General features: G+C 38.7%; 1 protein-coding gene and 1 non-coding gene across 2 annotated transcripts in view; both read right to left on the bottom strand.

Moving 5' to 3' along the window:
• Nucleotides 1-20685, bottom strand: part of PCSK2 (proprotein convertase subtilisin/kexin type 2) — a 300350-nt gene that overhangs the window by 262083 nt on the left and 17582 nt on the right. Inside the window, exon 2 of the mRNA XM_004697816.2 lies at nt 12899-13003. Coding sequence (XP_004697873.1) covers nt 12899-13003 — 105 coding nt within the window. The remainder of the gene's footprint in view (nt 1-12898; nt 13004-20685) is intronic.
• Nucleotides 16929-17088, bottom strand: LOC115871418. The gene has a single exon (XR_004047291.1). It is a non-coding gene; the product is annotated as a U1 spliceosomal RNA (small nuclear RNA).

Raw genomic sequence — 20685 nt, 5'->3', positions numbered from 1 at the left:
TTTTGCTTCTCTAGAGAACCTAGTCTAACACAGTTTCACTTATTGTATATTCACAGTTGTATCTGGGGCTTGTGATAGCTAAGGTTTATTGTGCAAACCTGGCTGATGAACACTTGTGGGATTAATTGAAGGGCAAATAGACAAATGGCTCTGTGAGCCTCGCCTGTCTGGTTTCTTGCTCTCTAATGGTTGGAGCAGTTGTGGCTGCCTTAGCAAGTTCTCTGTCTCAGCTAGCAAGGCTCACTTCCTGTGAGACATCCCTGATGTGAAGCCACATGGACCTACCCTGATGCAGCCCTATGTGCTGGAGCAGCCGTGTGGAGACCACTGCCAGCGCTGAGATGCTTACAAGTTCACGGATTTGGCTTTCTTCTTGCATTCGGCATCATTGTGTGTGTTTTGTGAGTTTAAGGAGTACTTTGTAGATCGAGGTCGGACATATGGGCTAATGTCAGAGTTATGGGCTTGGTCTGGATTGGGTTGGGATGCTTAATATACAATTACCCTTTATATAAAACTCTCTTATAAAATATGAGTGTTTATGAATTTTGTTTCTCTAGTCTACCCAGACTAACACAGAGCTGATCCATGAATGAAGCTTTTATGAATGAAATATGAGTTTGCTTCTTCAGAAAACTAAATACATCAAAATAGTGAGTAGTATGGTCACCCCCAAGCTCCTTTTCAGAGCCGTCACACACATCCTCTAGCAGTGAAGCATGGTTTAGAGTTTGTCTTTTATTGACAATGACCTTGGATAGCAGATGCCTTGCTTAAGACCATATAAGACCATATTTCCTTTCAGTGACAAAAATTGGTTACAATAGAGTTCAAAATCCTGGTTCTCTTTTCTCATCTTGGGATAAGTCTGATAGGATTTGCCAAAGTCTTACATTTGGAATTAGCTTTTCTCACTGTCTAATCCAGCCTTTCTCACTTCCTTATATTGTCTAAGGAACCTCCTGCATGCAATTCTCCCCCTCAAAAATCTGTTAAAGAGGACTCACATATTTTTTCTTTAGCTCTAAAATATGTAACATGAAAATTAAGCATAGTGAAATTTCCTTTGACAATTTAGATATATTGAATTTCAGTATAGCATGAACAGAGAAAATTTCCTTTTTCATTGGTATCTGTTCCTATCTCTTTGGTCACACAAATGAAATTATTGGCTTGTGTTTGGGAAATATTTCGTGTCAAAAATAAGATCTTTAAAAAAATCTTTGAAAGCTAGAATCTCTCATACAAATATATGAGACTATTCCCCTGTGAGAGTCACAAGAAAACAGAAATCGGTTGCATCCTCAGCTAACTGGAGCAGAATGGTGAGCAGAAGTACTCACCAGTCGTATTATTTCCCTCTCAGACTTTTTCATTTATAGTTGAGCTAATGGAATTAGCAGATGAACTTATTTTGTAACTTCACTGTCATTCTTTTGGAGCTCAATTATTAACGAATATGAAAGAATTAAATCACAAATTCAAAAGCCATGCCAATCCTCATCTAACTTTTATTTCAATCACATTTTATATTCAGAAGAGTCATGTTTTAATTCCTTCTTGTCAGTTATAGCTGTGTGACTCTTTGTTATTCTTAGTTCCCTTTGACTAATGGAAATCTTAACGACTAGCAGAATGAAATATTGCCTGATCCTGTGCCATCTTCATGATCATTCCTGTGTTTGAGTCCATTGTCTGTTGTGTTAATCATCACATTGAGGACCTATCTTATTTTTAGCATGATCTACTTTTCTAGAAACTGGCAGTTCCTGATCATCACGTATTCCTCCTGCGTCTAATTTGTCTCAATGGTCAAATTATACTTTAAATTTTCAAGACAAAAGACTGGATCAATTTGTTCTCAGAACTCTCTCTGTTCTATAATTCTCCCTGTGTAGAGGAAAGAGTGAAATGAATTCATTGAATACAAATCAGCCATTCAGTGGCAAGAAAATTATGTGACTTTTGGTAAGCCACAAACTTCCTTTTCCTCATCTGTAAACTGGGGGTAGCATAGGCCCCAATTCACAAAGGATATGTGAAGTTTTTAAAGATGATGCATGTTAAAAATTCATTATGGAAGGGATGATAAAACCAGGGTCTGGTATAGCACTGATAAAACACATAACTCTCCTCTGGTTCTTTAACATTTTCTGCCCCCACTATTATGGTTGGAGTTCTATCTCATTAATCTTCTTAGACTTGCATATGGTCATTGGTAAAATTAAGACCGTTCAATGCATGAAAGCCAACATGGCAATCCCTCAGAAAAAAGTAATGGTTTCCCGAGGGTCTGAGAAGACAGGGAGGTAGGCAGGGAAGGGAGAGCTGATAACAATGATGTCTGTAAAAGGGAAGTGAACAACAGAATTGTAGTTGAATGGATATATTATATAGTGTAAGATATGGAAAAATTATATATACATAGTAACAATAAATAAGGGTTCAGGGGTGGGGGATGGGAGAGGATAAAGGGGTACAGATAACAAGGAAGTCAAGAAGAAGGAGAATGTTTTGAAACCGACTGTGGTAACAAGCATACAATACTGCTTGATGTGACAGGACTATGGAATGTTATGATATCTGTAAGAGCTTCCAATAAAATGTGAAAAAAACTCATTATGGCACTGGATTATAAAATTATAGCAGTTGCTGCTGATATCATCCACATGTTCTCAAACTACTTCTGTGTTCTTCTGTGACTGATGATGACTTCTTATTTCAATAGTCTCTATCTCGGATCCTTGGTCTGAGTGCTTCCTCCAGCACAAGGAGACTCTATCAGGCTATGCACAGGCAAGTCTAGATATGCTGGTATTCAGTCTCCCAATGAACAGTGAGAAGCAGAGTCGGGGTTACTAAAGCCATAACCTCATATCTTGTGGGAGAACTCTGAAGCACCAAGTCAAAACCTTACAATATCCCAAGAAGGATCGAGTCCCAGTTGCCACTGAACTTTACTATTTGCTTTCTTCACTTGCCTGTCTCATTTCTATCCGTTGCTTGTGTTTCCCGGCATCAATTACTCACTTGCAACTGTTGTTTCAGACCTTTTTTGGTATAGAAGCCCAAACTAAGACATCGGCATTCAACAAGCATTGGTGGTTCTGACAATTATATTAAATAAGCATCTAACCCAAGGCGGTCCCAAATGATCCTTTCTATTCTCTCTTCTGATTTAGTGGTCTGGGTCCTGCCAAAATACAGTTAGTACCCAAGTAGCACAGTTGTGCCTTTGTGTCTCCTTACTGACTTGCAGAAGGTCACTAGCTGGCTGTTTAGGCATTTAAGGGTCTGCGGCACAACGTTTCCTAGTAAGTTTCACTGTGTGTTTATTCACAGGCTTTAAATTTTATTTTTTATGTTTTATTTTTTGTAAAGCACTTCCCCTCTCAGAGCTTGTGACAGATTACCTACTTGATAAATGAGTGAGGCCTGATTGAGAATTAGAAATAGATGTGTGTGTGTGTGTGTGTTTTGTGTGAATTTTGGAGGGAAAATGGAGGAGAGGAAGAAATCATGTCTATTTAATTTTGTAATGTAATTCTCTTTTGATAGGAATTTATGGTAGAAAATTGATCTACTTACAAAACAGAAGATTCGGGTCATTGAAGGTATCCAGTTGATGCTAAGATAGTTGTTGGATGGAATGGCACAATGTCTGCTGGGGGGTGAACCTTGACCATTATTATTTTTTTTTTACTGTAAAAATGTTTTATGTGCTTCCAGTTCCCATTCTCTTCCTCACTCTGAAACGTCAACTCCACCTAAATACAGCCCCAGTATGTCCCACAGTTCTTTATTTCTCTGCTTTGATCAGAATATCCGGAAGCACCCATGAATACATATGAGCCCCATAGGAGTTTCTTGTGAGAATGTAGACTCCTCTCAGTTTTTAACACTCTAAGATTTCAGGGAATTTCACTCTACTTCCAAATGCTACCAATGACTGACTCTCTCCGCTGTGGCACTCCAGGCTGGGCGTTGGTTGTAATAACTGTACTTTTCCTCTGAGGGTTCCTATTCCAAAGAGGATATTCTCTGTCAGACCACAAGAATGAAATCTATATGAGCTCACGATTGTTGGAGACCAGAGTCTCTGTTGTGAACCTTTCACATTCTCACATGTGACCTGGGCACACTCAAACACTCAAACACTTTGTTCCACCATTTCAGGATAAAATATCACCAGTTATCTCAACTCATGCTACAAGAGAATGACAGTATAAAGAAATGAGTGCAACAAATACCTTCTGGAATAGAAATTCTACGAAAAAACAAAGGTATTTATTATTACTGTGGCCTTTGTGATAATGTAAATAATACATGTATCATCCATGTTTTCCTAGGGCCGCCATAAGAATGTATCACAAATTGGGCAGTTAAAATGGTACACATTTATTCTCTCACAGTTTTGAAGGCCAGCTATGTAAAATAAAAATGCTAGTAAGGAAGGCCATACTTTTCATGAGGCTTTAGGGGAAGATTCTTCCTAACCTTTTCCAGTTTTTAATGATCCCAGGTGTTCCTTGGCCTTATGTGAGCATAATGCCAATGTTTAGATGGGCATCTTACCCCTGCCTTTATGTTTCTTTTCTTCTTTTCATAAAGACACCAATAATATTCAAAGACACCAATAACATTCCAAGACACCAATAACATTGAATTAGGGCCCACCCCAGGAAAAGTTTTACTTAAACGGACTTGGAAAAACAAACCAGGCTTAAAATATATGTATTTAAAGGGATAATTATAATATTTATAATAAAATTGATTATGAAAAGAAAGAAATGTTTTTAAATGTTGAATCTAATGTAACTGGTGAGTAGGACCCAAGAGTCATATGGAAGCTAAATAATTTAATTAATATAAACTTTACTTTGTTTTATGAGGGAAGTTATGCTTTTATATGAATTTCATTTCAACACTCCATATATTTTAAATATGCAAAAACAGTTGGACAAAACTATGAAACAAATGTTATCCCAGACAGATCTATTCTATGGCAACTTTTCAAGTACCACGGAATTTTAAAATAACATATATTTTTATATATAACCTGTGGAGCACAATTAAGTTTACTTTAAAATTTATTACTTCTGTTTTAGCTGAAATATGTGGAATCCCACAGAGGTTTGGGCAGAGAATATTTATTCTTGACACTGACTCTGAAAAGACATTTTTGGATTAATGATTAACTTTCAGTTTTGATTTATTTGTCATATCTTCAATTTTTCCCAAACCCAGTCTTCGCTTTGTTGGCAGTACCATGAAAGAGACTAGGAATGAGAGTATAGACTACAGGCCTTTAGAAATTAAAAATGGTTCTTCCTGGGCTTCTTTGCACCAAGACTTGAAAGGTAATGAAATGCTAAGTAGATTGATTTATACACAAGTAAGGCTGCTTCTAAAGGAATTGTTAAAAAAAGCTATACTTCTGTTTCCTAATGAATGCATTTTCTAGAATAGGGATAAAAATATAAAATAAGAAGAGTAACACTATCCCATGGATTAAAACAATAAGAAAATTTGGCAATCACCCAGTCATTCAGCAGTTTGTTTATTCATTCAATCATTCATTTATCTATTTATTTATTTATAGTTTGAGTGAACTTGTTTGTCACTAAAGGCTCCAAGTGCATTTAAAATTTTCTTTTCCTCAAAAAAATTTTTTAAGCCACTCACACTACTAATTAGATTGGGCGGAATAACAAATATGAAGTGATTTTTTTTTTAAAGAACATGGTAGTGGGACAAGAGGAAAATAAAAGGAAATAAAGGAAAGAGCTAGACGGCAAAGGACATTTTCTAAGGTTTAAATACAGGCATGTACATATGTAAATATATTTATAATAATGATAGGGAAATAGATCTATGTACATATATTTATATGTTAAGTATTAAGGTAGCAGATGGACATTGGGCCTCTACTCAAGTGCCCCCTCAATGCAAGAACACTTTGTTCTAATAACCCAGCATTCTGTGATGCTCACATTCCTGACATGATTGCTGAAGACAATTTGGGTGCATAAGTAAATGTGGTGAAGAGAGCTGATGGTGCCCAGCTATCAAAAGATACAGTGTATGTGGTCCTAAAGGCTTGAAGATAAACAAGTGGCCATCTAGCTGCAAAGCAACAAAGCCAAAGTCCACATGGAAAAAACACCCCAGCCTGTGTGATTATGAGGAGTCAGTGGGATCAGGTATCAGGCATGAAAGACCCAGAACCAAAAATCATGTCATTGTGATTGAGGGGGGAGGGGAGAGTGAAGACCTAAAGTCCATTTGTAGACAACTGGACATCCCTTACAGAAGGGTCACAAGGAAGAGACAAGCCAGTCAGGATGTAGTACAGCACCAACTAAACATACAAATTTCCTAGTCTAATTCTTTAATGTTCCCTCCACCCCCCAACCTCCCACCCCTATCATGACCCTAGTTCTACCTTACAAATCTGGCTAGGCCAGAGCATGTACACTGGTACAGATAAGAGTTTTCAACACAGGGAATCCAGGACAGATAAACCCCTCAGGACCAATATTGAGAGTGGTGATACCAGGAGCATAAGGGGAAGGTGGGGGAATAAAGGAAGAACTGATCACCATGATCTACATATAACCCCCTCCAAGGGAGATGGATAACAGAAAAGTGGGTGAAGGGAGACAGTGGTCAGTGTAAGACATGGAAAAAATTTATAAATTATAAAGGGTTCATGAGGGAGTGGGGGAAATGAGTAGATACCAAGGGCTCAAGTAGAAAGAAAATGTTTTGAAAATGATGGTAACATACGTAGAAATGTGCTTGATACAATGGATTGTAATAAGAGCTGTAAGAGACCCCAATAAAATGATTTTTAAAAATAAAGAAACATATATTTATCTGAGTTAGTTTATTGTGCCAACCTGGCCAATAAACACATGTGGGGCTAATTGAAAAGTGGAGGGATAAATGGCTTGGTAAGCCTCGCCTTTCTAGTTCTTGGGTCTCTTGCTTTCTGATGATCGGACCAGGGTGCAGCTGCCTTAGCAGTTCCCTGCTTCAGCTTGCAAGGCTGACTTCCTGCAAAACATCCCCAAGGAGAAGCCACATGGCCCTACCCCAATGCAGCCCTGGGTGCTGGAGCACCCATGTGGAGACCCCTGCCAGCGCTGAGATGCTTACACATTCACTGACTCAGCTTTCCTCCTGCAGTCGGCATCATTGCCTCTGTTTTGTGAGATTGAGGAGGACTTTGTGGATTGGTGTTGGACATATGGATTAATGTTGGACTTGTGGGCTTGGGCAGCATTGGGTTGGGATGTTTTCTTGATGCACACTTAATCTGTACATAAAATTCTCTCTTATACATGAGTTGCTGTGGATTTGTTTCTCTAAAGTGCCCAGACTAATACACCATCTCAAGAAATGAAATCAATAATATCTTTTTAAACCTTCCATATATGTGAATCTTTTTCTCCGCACATCCTTCCTCCCTTCCTCCTCAATAACTATGCTGCCCCCATCCCTGATTCCTCATTGTCACCAACATCTTGTCGATTGGTGTGTAAACCATATCCCCCTTTTTCCCATTATGACAACGGTGCTACCAAATACTTATGTTTGTGAGACTGACTGAGTTTGCCAACAATATCATTTTCAAATTTGTTCATGTCTTCAGTGTCTAGGAGTGTTGTCATTGTTCTTTATTGATGTATAGTATCCCATATTATGAATGTAGTATGAACTGTTTTATCCATTCTTCTATAATTGTGGTTTTTGGTTGTTTCCATGTTTTTTGCTATTATGGACATTACTGCAATAAACCTAGATGTGCATTTATCTGTTCCTGATCCATTCTTGATTTCTTTGAGGCAAAGAGATTCCTAGGTCATAAGATACTTGGTTTTAGCATTTGTGGAAGAAAGTGCCATACTAATTTCCATATTGGTTGTACAAGTCTGCAGTCCCACAAAAAATGTAAAAGCATTCCTATCTCTCCACATCTGCCCAGCATTTATTATTTTCTGCTTTATTGAATTTTGCTAAAATTTTTGGTTTGAAGTGATATCTAATTGCTGCTTTAATTTCTCTTATTGCTAATGATCTTGAACAGTTCTTCATATGGTTGTAGGCTGCCTGGATCCCGTCTTTGTCTATTTGAAATGGTCTATTTAGTCTTTTTAAAAAAATAATTTTATTGGGGGCTCATACAACTCTTGTCACAATCCATACATACATCAATTGTGTAAAGCACATTTATACATTTACTGCCCTCATCATTCTCAAAACATTTGCTCTCCACTTGGGCCGTTGCAGTCAGCTCCCATTTTTTCATTTTTTTTCCGCTCCCTCCCCAGCTCACTCTATTTAGTCTTGTATCCATTTTTAAAAATTGTTATTTGTAGTTTCTTTTTAAGGTTTTGCAGTTTTCTATAAATTTTGGAGATTAGCCTTTTATCTGATGTATTATTACTGAGTATTTTTCCCCAATCTGTGTGTTCTCTGTTGACTCTCTTGATGAAGGTGTTTGATATACCTAAATGTTGTATTTTTAGTAGGTCCTAGTTCTTTATTTTGTCTTCTTTAATGTGATTATTTTTCATTATGTTTGGTTGTGTGTTTATGCCTTGTATTCGGGTAAGTTTGTCCCTATTTTTTCATGGGTGGTCTTCATAATGATATGATTTATATTTAGGTCTTTGATCCATCTGGAGTTCATTTTTGTACATGGGATCAGAAATAGGTTCTGTTTCATTCTTTTTCTAGAACCATTTATTGAAAAGGCTATCTTTTGCCCATTTAACATATTTTAGTCCTTTATACAAAATTAAGTGTCTGTAAGTACTTGGTTGTATTTGTAGGTTCTCAGTTCTAACCCATTGGACTTCATATCTACTGTTGTACCAGGCTGTTTTGATTACTGTGGCTACAGAGTAGGTTTTCAATCTGGGAGTGAAAGTCCTCCTACTTTGTTTTTATTTTTTGATAGTTTTTATTTATCCCGGGCTTCTTTCATTTCAATATAAAGCTGGTGATTCGTTTTTCCATTTCTTTGAATAATTGTGATGGGATTTGGATAGGAATTACATTGAACTTTTAAAGTGTTTTTGGTAGTATTGACATTTTCATAATATTTAGTCTGCATATCCAGGAGCATGGTAATTTATTCCATTTGTGTAAGTTTCTTTCAGTTTCTTGGAAGAGTGTTTTGTAGTTTTCCTTGTCTAAGTCTTTTGTTTCTTTGGTAATATGTATTCCTAAACATTTTATCTTTTGTGTAATTATTGTAAATGGCAGTATTTTCTTTGATATCTTTTTCTGTATCATCACACTTAATATACAAAAATCAATATATATATATGTATTTGTATGTGCTGCAAATATATTCAAGAATATAGTACAGCTACCTTAGTACTTAACATATAAATATATGTTCATAGACCTATATCCCTATCATTATATATTAACATGTTTACATATATTCATACATATATTTACACCCCTATAAATGCCTTTTGCCCCCTAGTTCTTTCCTTTATTTCCTTTTACTTTCCTTCTGCCCCATTATCATGTTTGACCTTCATTCGGCTCTTAGTAATTCCTTTCAGCTATATTGCACTTGATCAAACCCTACCAGGCATTCTACGTCCTGCTCTCCCTTGAGTTTAGATCTCTTGCTGCTAACTTGTTCCTGGGTTTGTTGGCTCCCCTCTCCTTTTTTTCTCCACCTCCTCCTCTCCTATGTCCCTCTGGAACTGTCAGTCATGTTGATTTCTCCTTGGTATTGTAAACAACCCTATCTTATCTAGATAGACATGTAGGGTGGTGGGGAGCCTATAAATCATTCCAGGTCTGCCTGTTGACCCTTATGAATGTTTCTTATCAAGTCTGATGTGGTGCCAGGCCCTGCCTCTTCCCACCCCCACCCCAGTCGGAAGTCTATTTTCGGGATTCATCAGGGACTTCTTTACTTTTCTCCCCTTGTTGCTCTATTGCATTCCCTTCATGTTTCTCCCTGGTGTGTGTGTGTGTGTGTGTGCATGTGTGTGCACACACGGGGATGGGGGGGGGTGTTCAGACTGGGCAGACTGGGCACAATGCCCATACTGTGTCTCCACTGCTATCCCCTGTAGGGCTAGCCCTACATCCTCTCTGTGCATTGGCTGCTCCAAGGAGGAATGTTGTCCTTGAGGATTGGTGAGCCAAGATTTGCATCTGTCTTTCTCCTTCCTCCCTCCCTCCCTCTCCCACTTAGTTTGCTCACGTGTGTGGCCTGGGCAGACCTGCCACTCTCTAAGGTCTATATGTTCAGTGTTGTCCTCTGTAGTGTATTATTTTGGGAGGGGGTCAATATAACTAGGATTGGGGCCAGCCCTGCAGTCCTCTCTGTTATAGTTCACTGCTCCATGCCAGTATGTTGCTAAGTGTTAAGGTAGCAGATGGACATTGGACCTCTACTCAAGTCCTCCCTCAACACAAGAACATTTTGTTCTAATAACATGGCATTCTGTGATGCTCACCTTCCCAACAAGATGACTGAAGACAAAATGGGTGCATAAGCAAATGTGGTAAAGAGAGCTGACGGTGCCCCGCTATTGGTTAGGGGTCTTAACGGCTTGAATTTAAATAAGTGGCCATCTATCAGGGAAGCAACAAAGCCCACAGGGAAGAAGCACACCAGCTTGTGTAATCACAAGGTGTCGATGGGATCAGGTATCAGGCATCAGAAGACCCAAAACAAACAATCACATTGATGCAAATGAGGGGGGGGGGTGGAGTGGAGATCTAAAGCCCATCTGTAGACAACTGAACCCTCACAGAAGGGTCACAAGGAAGGGACAGTCAGCCAAGGGGCAATATGAAACACACAACATTCCTATAGTTCTTTATCATGACCCTAGTTCTACCTTACAAATCTGGCTAGACCAGAGCATGTACACTTGTACAGATAAGAGTACTCAACACACGGAATCCAGGACAGATGAACCCCTCAGGAACAGTAATGAGAGTAGCGATGCCATGAGGATAGGGGGCTAGTGGGGGAAGCAAGAGGGAAATGATAGCAATGATCTATGTATAACTCCACCCTCCAGGCCCCCACCCCCGCCCCAGGGTGGGGGGGCTAAGTACAGAAATATGGTGAAGGGGGACAGCAGATGGTGCAAGATATGAAAATAATAATTTATATTTTACCAAGGGTTCATGAGCGTGGGAAGGTGGGGAGGGAGGGGAAAAAAAGGAGCTGATACCAAGGACTGATGTAGAAAGAAAATGTTTTGAAAATGATGATGGCAACATATGTACAGATGTGCTTGATACATTTGATGTATGGATGGTTATAGGAGCTGTAAGAGCCCCTAATAAAATTATATATACATATTTATATATATAACAAGCAAGCAAACAAAAAAAATTATAGTACAGCATACAAGGACCCAAGTTCTGAAAACTTAGCCATACCCAAGCACCTGAGGTAATCATTCAACCCTTTTTGCCCTAATTTCTTTCAGATGCTCTCTTTGATTGATCTTGAGAGTAATGCCTTTAACTATGGAAGATGCTAAGCTAAAATGCAAATAAAAGTGAAGCAATGGACCAAATAGATAAAGACCGTGGAGATAGAAATGAAGGAAAACCAATGCCAAAATGGTGTTGGAGTGGACTTTGGCTACTGGATGGAAGACAGAGAGTGCCCTTGTTCAGCTGGCTGCTCTAAGATATTTTGCATAAAAAATAAATTGAAACAAATTTAGCCAAGACTGTTATCACCCATTGAAAATAGCTTCTACTTAGGTAGTGATTCCAGTGTCTGCAAAAGACCCTTTAAGAGTGCGTGGCATTAGCTCCTAGCACAGCAGCTTGGGTCTTGCTGGGAAAGCAAAGACAAAGTGATTTCTCAGAATAGAAATTCCACTCCAGGGAATGTTGTAGCTCTGAGTTGAGGAGTTAGAGGAAAATAGCATGTGGCTTGCCAGTTGGTGGTTTTCTGAGGAGCCTGCTTCATTTGCATTCCTAATTGAATCTCAAATTAAACCCAGTCGAAATGTTCACACAAACCCCACAACAACACAATTTTTCAGCTTAAAAAGCATCTCGTGTAAATCCCCAGCTCAGACTTCTGACTCTCTCTGTTTTTCTCCAAGAATGTTGTTTATTATCCTGTCTTTAGTGTATGAAGATCGACTTACTGAATTATTATTTCCTGTTGGTAAACTGATGCAGGGAAACTAGAATCCACCCAACTGGATGTGTGTGTAACTCTATGGGAATAATAGGAAAACCTTGGAAGATGGAAGATTCAGTGATGATAAAGTTCTTATTGTGAAAATCAGGGAGTGGGAATACGTGGAAGTAAGTGGCTTCTGGCTGAAAAAGATAGATATTGTTTGGGGAGAGATAAGTTTGAACGGCAAAGATGATCAGGTAATTGGATCTGGAGCTCAAAATCAGCATAAGAAAATACAAGGTGGGCATAGGGGCTGAGAAGGTCCTTCTACCATATAGTGCATAGATACTGAGAAGCCCATATGGGTAACTTGTCTGAGCATGTGAATTCACCAGGAGATTCCTTCTAAAAATGATTCATTAAATTTCTTCCTGTCTTCCTGTCCGTGACAGGACAAAATATGTTTCCAAGCAACCAAAAATCATTACACAGTAACTCATGAAAATATCACCAGTATTAATGTAAAATCCCTGACTCCTCTTCTCCAGCTCTATAAAGAAGTCTGCAATTATTTATTATGTACAAAATACAGGATCATAGTGCCTGGTGCTACTCTGTGAAGTATCCATTTGGCCTTTCATAACTCATTGAAAGCTGATGCTTCAGAAGTCCCTGAGTGTTCACTGTATGCCCCCTGCCGTGAGCTCAGATGTGACAGTAGAAATTGGAAGGCAAGTTTTAGGGGAAACTCACCCTGGGGTCTCTTTCCAGTTGCTGCTTATGATGTAAGCTACGTCTCCTCTTGGCCTTTGCAAGGCCATTATGATAAAAATGGTACAGGCCTTCAGTGAAGGGGAGCTGTGGAGAGAGGAAAGCAGATACAAGGCATGGTTAGCTTCAGGGGATAGTCCTGAAAAGGGACATCAACGATGGGGCTGCATGCAGAAGCTTCAAAGGAAATGGTGTATGTGAGTAAACCACTAAACCGCTAAGCCTTCCCTGGATCAGTGCTTTCGTTCTATTTATAGCCATGTACCCTATCCGCCTCCTTGCCTTTGCTTATGCTGTGCCTGCTCCTATTCCACTTTTAAGTACATTGTCTGTCACTTTGTCATCCTGTGGTGGCTTGTGAGTTGCTGTAATGCTGGGAACTATGTTACTGGTACTTCAAATACTAGGAGGATTACCCAAAATGAACAGGTTTTAGCAAAGCTTCCAGAGTAAGAACAAATTACTAAGAAGGAATAAACTGACCACCTCTGAGGGATTACCCACTTAAAACCTTATGAATAGCATCAGAACATTGTCAGCTACAGAAAACCTTAGGAGCAGCAGTAGAACATAGAGTTAGTTCCAGAAGACGAGCCCTTCAGGTGGGAAGGCACTCAAAATAGGGCTACGAGAGAACTGCCTTCTCAAAGTAGAGTCAACCATAATTTCATCGATGGGAGAAAGCCTTTGGGACCTTCATTTGCTGATTAAGCACTACTCAAAATGAGTAGAAACAGCTGCAAATATCGATTACTATTTGGAACTTGGAATATATTAAGTATGAATCTACAAAAATTGAAAGCTGTAAAAAGTGAAATAGAATGCATAGAGATTGATACTCTAGGCATTAGTGAATTGAATTGTACCAGCATTGGACATTTTGAGTCAGACAACCTTATGGTTTAATATGCCAGAAATGAAAAATGCAAGCGAAATGATCACAGAAATCATCAAAAAAGGCATTTCAAAATCTATTTGAGTACCATGCTGTCAGATAGGATACTCTCAGTACACATAGAAGGAAATCTAGTCAATGCTATTATTCAAATTTATGCATTAATAAAACTAGTAATAAAGAAACTGAAGATTTCTACTAGCATCTGTAGTCTACAATATATCAAACATTCAATCAAGATACAGTGATAATTCTGGGCAATAGGAATGCAAAAGCTGGGGGAAAAAAGAGGAAGGCATAGTAGTTGGGAAATGACCTCGGTTATAGGAATGAAGTTAGAGATAACATAATCGAATTTTGCAAGACCAAAGACTTCTTCATCACATATATCTTTTTTAAGCAACTGTACATGCCAACCTCTCCAGATGGAATGAAAATAAATCAAATTGACTAAATCTGTGAAAGATGCAACAGAAAGGCTCAATATCAGCAGCTAAAATGAGGCAAGAAACTGACTGTGGAACAGACCATCAATTGCTCCTATGGAAATCCAATTTGAAGCTGAAAAAATGAAAAGACGTGTATGAGAGCCCACATACAACATTGAGTAGATCTCACCTGAATTTTGAGAGCATATTAAGAACAACTTTGATAACATGAACCTGATGAGTTGTGGAATGACATCAAGTACATCATGCATGAAGAAATATCCAGAAAGGTGAAAGATGGTTGAATGTCAGCTCTCCTAACATGGCATGACTATTTTAAACTTTTACAAGCAGTTTCCATTCAGACAGGATCCTGGCACACTGGTAGAGAGTAGTGGTGCCAATGATGGGCTCTTGCGCTGGATTCACCATTCCTTAGTCTGGAGGTACATGAACTCTGTCCCTCATCAGACCAGCAGGGCACACAGTATCTATTCCTGTGCCATCCCCAGCCCAGGAAGGGTTGTGAAGGTTAGCCTTAATAGGAAGCTGTCCTGACCCCAGCCACCATCTGAGCCAGTAGTAACTATTTTCACATCATGTGACCTGATCCCAGCTAACACAAAGTTCTGCCAGAACTCCATCTAGGACCAGTACATCATCCCGCTCTCTTAACTCTGACCCTGGCAGAGGATGTGCACACATCTTTCTTTGTTTTTGTTCTATTGTTGCTTTTTTCCCCTTTGATTTCCCTTTTTTTAATCCTTACTTTCTGATTTCCCGTTTTGTTCTTTCCTTTTATTCCTTATATTCTTTCTTTTTTCTTATTTTTTAATATTATTTTCCTTCTCCTTTCTCCCCACCTCCCTGATTTTCCTTATTGTGTTGGTTAGGTTTCTTTCTTTGCTCTATCTTTTCTTTACCCTTGCTTTTCCTTTCCTTTCAATCATTAACTTTTTTTTGCTAGATCTTGTTGGCCAAATTTGCTCTCATTTTTAATTCTTTTAATTATCTTTTATGGATATTCTCTCTCTGTGTGTGTCCCACACACATACAACAGGAAACATCAACTGAGCCCACATGGCCCAAACAAACTCATACCTCCTTCAGCATAAACCTACTAGGAGAGGACCATTACTCGCTCCTGTACCACTCAATTATCTGTAGATAAATGAAAACACCAACCAACCTTGCTCTCAACTATGCTATACAAATAACAAAAAAATAACAGCTCACATACACTCTCTATTACACCTATACACTCTCTATTACAGGGAGGGAGAGGATAAGATATCACCAACATACATCATTGCATTAATATAAGTATAACAGCTCTACAATGTCGAGGAGACAACAAGTAGTCTCAGTTCACACAAAGAGACAAGACAAAGTGGTTCACACAAATGACTACTACACAGAGCCAGGAAAACGTTCTCAGGAAGAAAAGGCAATGGAATTACCTAATAAGAAATTTAAAATCTATATATAGTATTTAGACTTCTTCAACGGATTGAGAAAATGGTCAATAAAAACCCAGGAAAGCATAGGGAATAAAATCAGTAGAATTTAGGAAAGCACAGAAATAACAAACAGAAAAAAGTGGAAAAAATAGAAAAATTTGCAAACTGAAACATATAATATTAATACTAAAATTTCAGAAATAGATTATATGTGGAGAGAAGAAGGCTCTGTAATTGAATCAATGAAAAGGCAAATGAATCAGCTTGAAGAGAAATCTCTCAATACTTGTCTGCTAGAATAGCAATAAAAAAAGAACCCAAAAAAGTAAAGAAAGCCTGAGAATTATGTAGGACACCCTCAAACAGGGTAACATGCATATGATTGGAATTCCAGAACAGGAAGAAACAACAAAAAGTACAAAGAAAATTGTTGTGGAGTTGTTGGAAGAAATCATCTCTGTCATTATGAAAGATGAAAAAAAAATTCAAGAAGTTAAACCAGATAGATCCCCAAGAGACTATCTTAAACTTAGGAAGAAAATAGTAAAATATAAGGAAACATCAAAGAAAATGGGAAGACTTCAAAAAAATAAAAATCACAAAATTTTATTAAACAGTAAAATAACAGCAACACATACACACAAAACCCAGGAATCTGCAAACAGATGAAGGAAGAATCCACTAACACCACACATACACACAAACAAAACAAAAAAACACACAGCAAAATAACACACAGCAATAAATCCACATATCACAGAAGACACTGGATGTAAAAGAATAAATACACCTGCCAAGAGACAGAAAGTAGTAGACTGGATAAGAAAACAGAATCCTTCAATATGCTGCATACAAGAATCATACCTCAGACACAAGGATAAAAATAGACTAAAAATAAAAGGAGGAAAAAAGTCTATCAAGCCAATGGCAGTCAGAAAAAAAAAAAACCACGAGTGGCAAAGGTGCTCTCTGATAAAGTAGACTTAAAGGCAAGACCTATCATGAGGGCCAAAGAAGGACCTTTTATAATGATTAAATCTAAAATTGAACAAGAAGACATAATCATAATAAACATATGCACCAATGAAAGGCTGTAAAAATACTAATCAAATTCTTAAAGTGTTCAAATAGACAAGAAAACAGAATGTATTAAGTACAGGTATAAAGTAGGAGATGTTCTCTCTGGAGGGACAGGGCATCAGAAAACTCAACAACACAATCAACTTGACTTAGAGCCCGAACGCAGTCCCCCACTACCACAATTTATGCAGTTGAATTTCCCACAACTGGGGAAATCGCAGGGGTCAGCACATCCAGAGTGCGATGGATAAGCTTCGCCCTGGGAAAACCACCTTCGTGATCATGGTGTTTCCCCTGTCAGGTAAATATGATGACTTGACTTTCGATACATGTACAGAACACTTTAAACAACATCAGCAATATATATATATATTTTTTTTAATAATATCAACTTTATTATTTTTCTGTAATCATTGCATTAATGATAATACTCCAGACTATGTTCACCTTCGTTGCTTTTTAATTACCTTTTCCTCTTCCAAACTTCAGTTTCATCACAGATAATTCTAGTTTTGTATACTATCTCCTGAGAGTTGGTGTCATGCCCAAAGTTGCTCAGCTAATTAGCTGTTGAGATATTGACTGATGTTCCTTTCAGTGTAGCTGTTTTTTAAATTTCTAAAAATCATTTTATTGGGGGCTCGAACAACTCTTATCACAATCCATATATACATTCATTGTGTCAAGCACATTTGTACATTTTTTTTGCCATCATCATTTTTAAAACATTTTCTTTCTACTTGAGCCCTTGGTAACAGCTTTTCATTTTCCCCCCTCCTCCCACCCTCCCTCCCTCCCTCCCTCCCTCCCTCATGAAGCCTTGATGATTTATAAATTATTATTATTTTCCCATGTCTTGCACTGTCCAATGTCTCCCTTTTCCCCCTTATCTGTTGTCCACCCCCCTGGTAAGGGGTTATAGATAGGTCATTGTGATTGGTTCCCCCTTTCACCACCCCCACCTTCCGCTTACCCTCCTGGTACGGTTACTCTCAATATTGGTCCCGAGGAGTTTATCTGTCCTATATTCCCTGTGTTTCCAGTTCTTTTCTGTATCCATGTACATGCTCTGGTCTAGCCAAAATTGTAAGGTAGAATTAGGGTCATGATAGTGGGGGTGAGGAAGTATTAAAGAACCAGAGGAAAGGTGTATGTTTCATCGGTGCTACACTGCACCCTGACTGGCCTGTCTTCTCCCGGCGACCCTTCTGTTAAGCGAATGTCCAATTGCCTATAGATGGGCCGTAGGCACTCTGCACTCCCCGCCCCCTCGCCCCTCATTCACATTGGCATGATTTTTTGTTTTGGGTCTTTGATGCCTGATACCTGATCTCACCGACACCTCATGATCACAGAGGCTGGTGTCTCTTCCATGTGGGCTTTCTTGCTTCTCAGCTAGATGGCCGTTGTTTATCTTCAAGCCTTTAAGACCCCAGGTGCTATATCTTTTGATAGCCATCTTTTGATAGGCACCATTAGCTTTCCTCACCCCATTTGCTTATGCACCCATCTGTCTTCAGCGATCATGTCGGGAAGGTGAGCATCTCAGAATGCTGGATTATTAGAACAAAGTGTTCTTGTGTTGAGGGAGTACTTGAGTAGAGGCCCAATACACAAAAAATTATCTAAAATAGACCATATGTTAGTCCACAAATTAAAGCTTAATACATGGACAAAAGAATGAATGATGCAGGAAGCACCAAAAGAAGATGGAAAAAATACACAGTCACTGTACCAAAAAGAACTAGTTAACATTCAACCATTTCAGGATGTAGGAAATGAGCAAGAAGCAGTTGTGCTGAAAGAAGAAGTTCAAGCTGCAGTAAAAATATTACCCTAAAACAAGGTTCCAGGAATTTATAGAATAGCAATTGAAATGTCTCAACAAGCTGATGAAGCACTGAAAGCCATCACTTGTCTATGCCAGGAAATTTGAAAGACAACTCCTTGGTCAACTGTTGGGTAGAAACCCATATTTGTACCCACTACAAAGAAAAGTGATTCAACAGAATTCTCAAGCTATTGAACAATATCACTGATATCATATGCCTGAAAAATTTTGCTGAAGATTGTCCAACAATGGCTGCAACAATACATTGACAGGGAGCTGCCAGAGAATCAGATTGGATTCAGAAGAGGTCAGGAAAAAAGAGATATCATTGCTGATGTCAGATGGATCTTGGCTGAAAGAAGAAAATATCATGAAGATGTATACTTGTATTTTATTGACTATGCCAAGGCATTCAACTGTGTGGATCATAACAAACTATGGATAAGCTTGGGAAAAATGGGAATTTGAGCACACTTCATTGTGCTCATGAGAAACTTGTGCATGGACCAAGAGGCAGTTGTGGGAACAGAACAAGGGAATATTGCATGGTTTAAAATCAGGAAAAGTACATGACAAGGTTGTGCCCTTTCCTTATACTTATTCAATCTGGATGCTGAGCAAATAATCAGAGAATCTGCTTATATGAAGAACAAGCATCAGAATTGTTGTAAGGCTTATTAACAATCTGCTATATGCAGATGACAAAGCCTTGCTTGCCGAAAGTGAGGAGGACTTGAAGGACTTGATGATGAAGACTAAGGATTGCAGCTTTCAGTGTGGATTGCCAATTAAAGAAGACAAAAATCCTCACAACTGGACCAATAAATAACGTCGTGATGGATGTATAAAAGATTGAACTGTCAAAGGTTTTATCTTGCTTGGATCCACAATCAATACTCATGGAAGCAGCAGTCAATATAGCAAAAGATGAGTTGCAGTGGGTAAATCTGCTGCACAAGTCTTCTTTAGATGATTGGAAAGCAAGGATGTTACTTGGAGGATTAAGCTTCACCTGATCCAACCTAATAGTGTTTTCAGTTGTCTCATAAGCATGCAAAAATTTGGACATTTAATGAAGAAGACCAAAGAAGAATCGATGCATTTGATTTGCAATGCTGGAGAAGAATATTGAAAGTACCATGGACTGAAAAAGGACAAAGCAATTTGTCTCAGAGGAAGTAGCTAGAATGCTCTTTGGAGATACGGCCAGCAAGACATCACCTTACATACTTTACATACCTGTTGTCACAAGATGCCAATCCCTGGAGAAGGACACCATGACCAGTCAAGTAGGGGAACAGTGAAGGAGAGGAAGGCCCTCAAGATTGACAGTGTGGCTGTAACAATGTGCTCAAGCATGGGGACAATTATGAGGCTGGTGGTTTGGACCGGGCAGTGTTTTGTTTTGTTGTGCATGAAGTCATTATGGGTCTGAACCAACTGGATAGCACCTAACAACAACAAGCTTTCATAAACTGAAAAACATTGATGTATTACAAACCATTTTATCAGACCATAAAACTCCAAAATTAGCAATCAACAGTAGAAAGACTAGAGCAAACCCCCCAAATACTTGGAAACTGAACAACACATGCTTGATAATATTAGATGTTCAAATAAATTAAAATGTAAACTTCCTTGAAACAAATGAGGATGAAAATATGAGAATGAAAACACTCTTAAAGGCCAGTGATCCTTGAACTAACTACAAGCTTTTCTTTCTTGGCATATTTTAATTTGTTCTTTGTCAGTGACTTGATGTTGTTGCTGTTTTGTTGTACATTGTTGCTTGGTTTTGCTCTGTCCTGTTTTTGTGCATGTTGTTGTCTCCGCAGGTCTGTCTGGATTAGGACAGGTTGGATGAACAATCTGGAGGAGAAAACAACGGGACTGACAGTTCCAGGGGGACATGGGAGAGGGAGAGGTGGGGGGAAGGGAAGAGGTGTTAACAAACCCAGGGACAAGGGAACAAAAAGCAATCCAAATTGGTGGGGAGGTGGAGGTGGGAGACCTGGTAGGGCATGATCAAGGGGAATGTAACAAAGAGGAAGTGCTGAAATCCTGGTGGGGACTGA

Source organism: Echinops telfairi, unplaced genomic scaffold, assembly GCF_000313985.2.
Source record: "Echinops telfairi isolate 266 unplaced genomic scaffold, ASM31398v2 ScPeMD7_5592;HRSCAF=6446, whole genome shotgun sequence".
NCBI lineage: Eukaryota > Metazoa > Chordata > Mammalia > Afrosoricida > Tenrecidae > Echinops > Echinops telfairi.
Note: the sequence above shows the minus strand (reverse complement) of the source record. Positions and strands in the feature narration are given on the sequence as shown.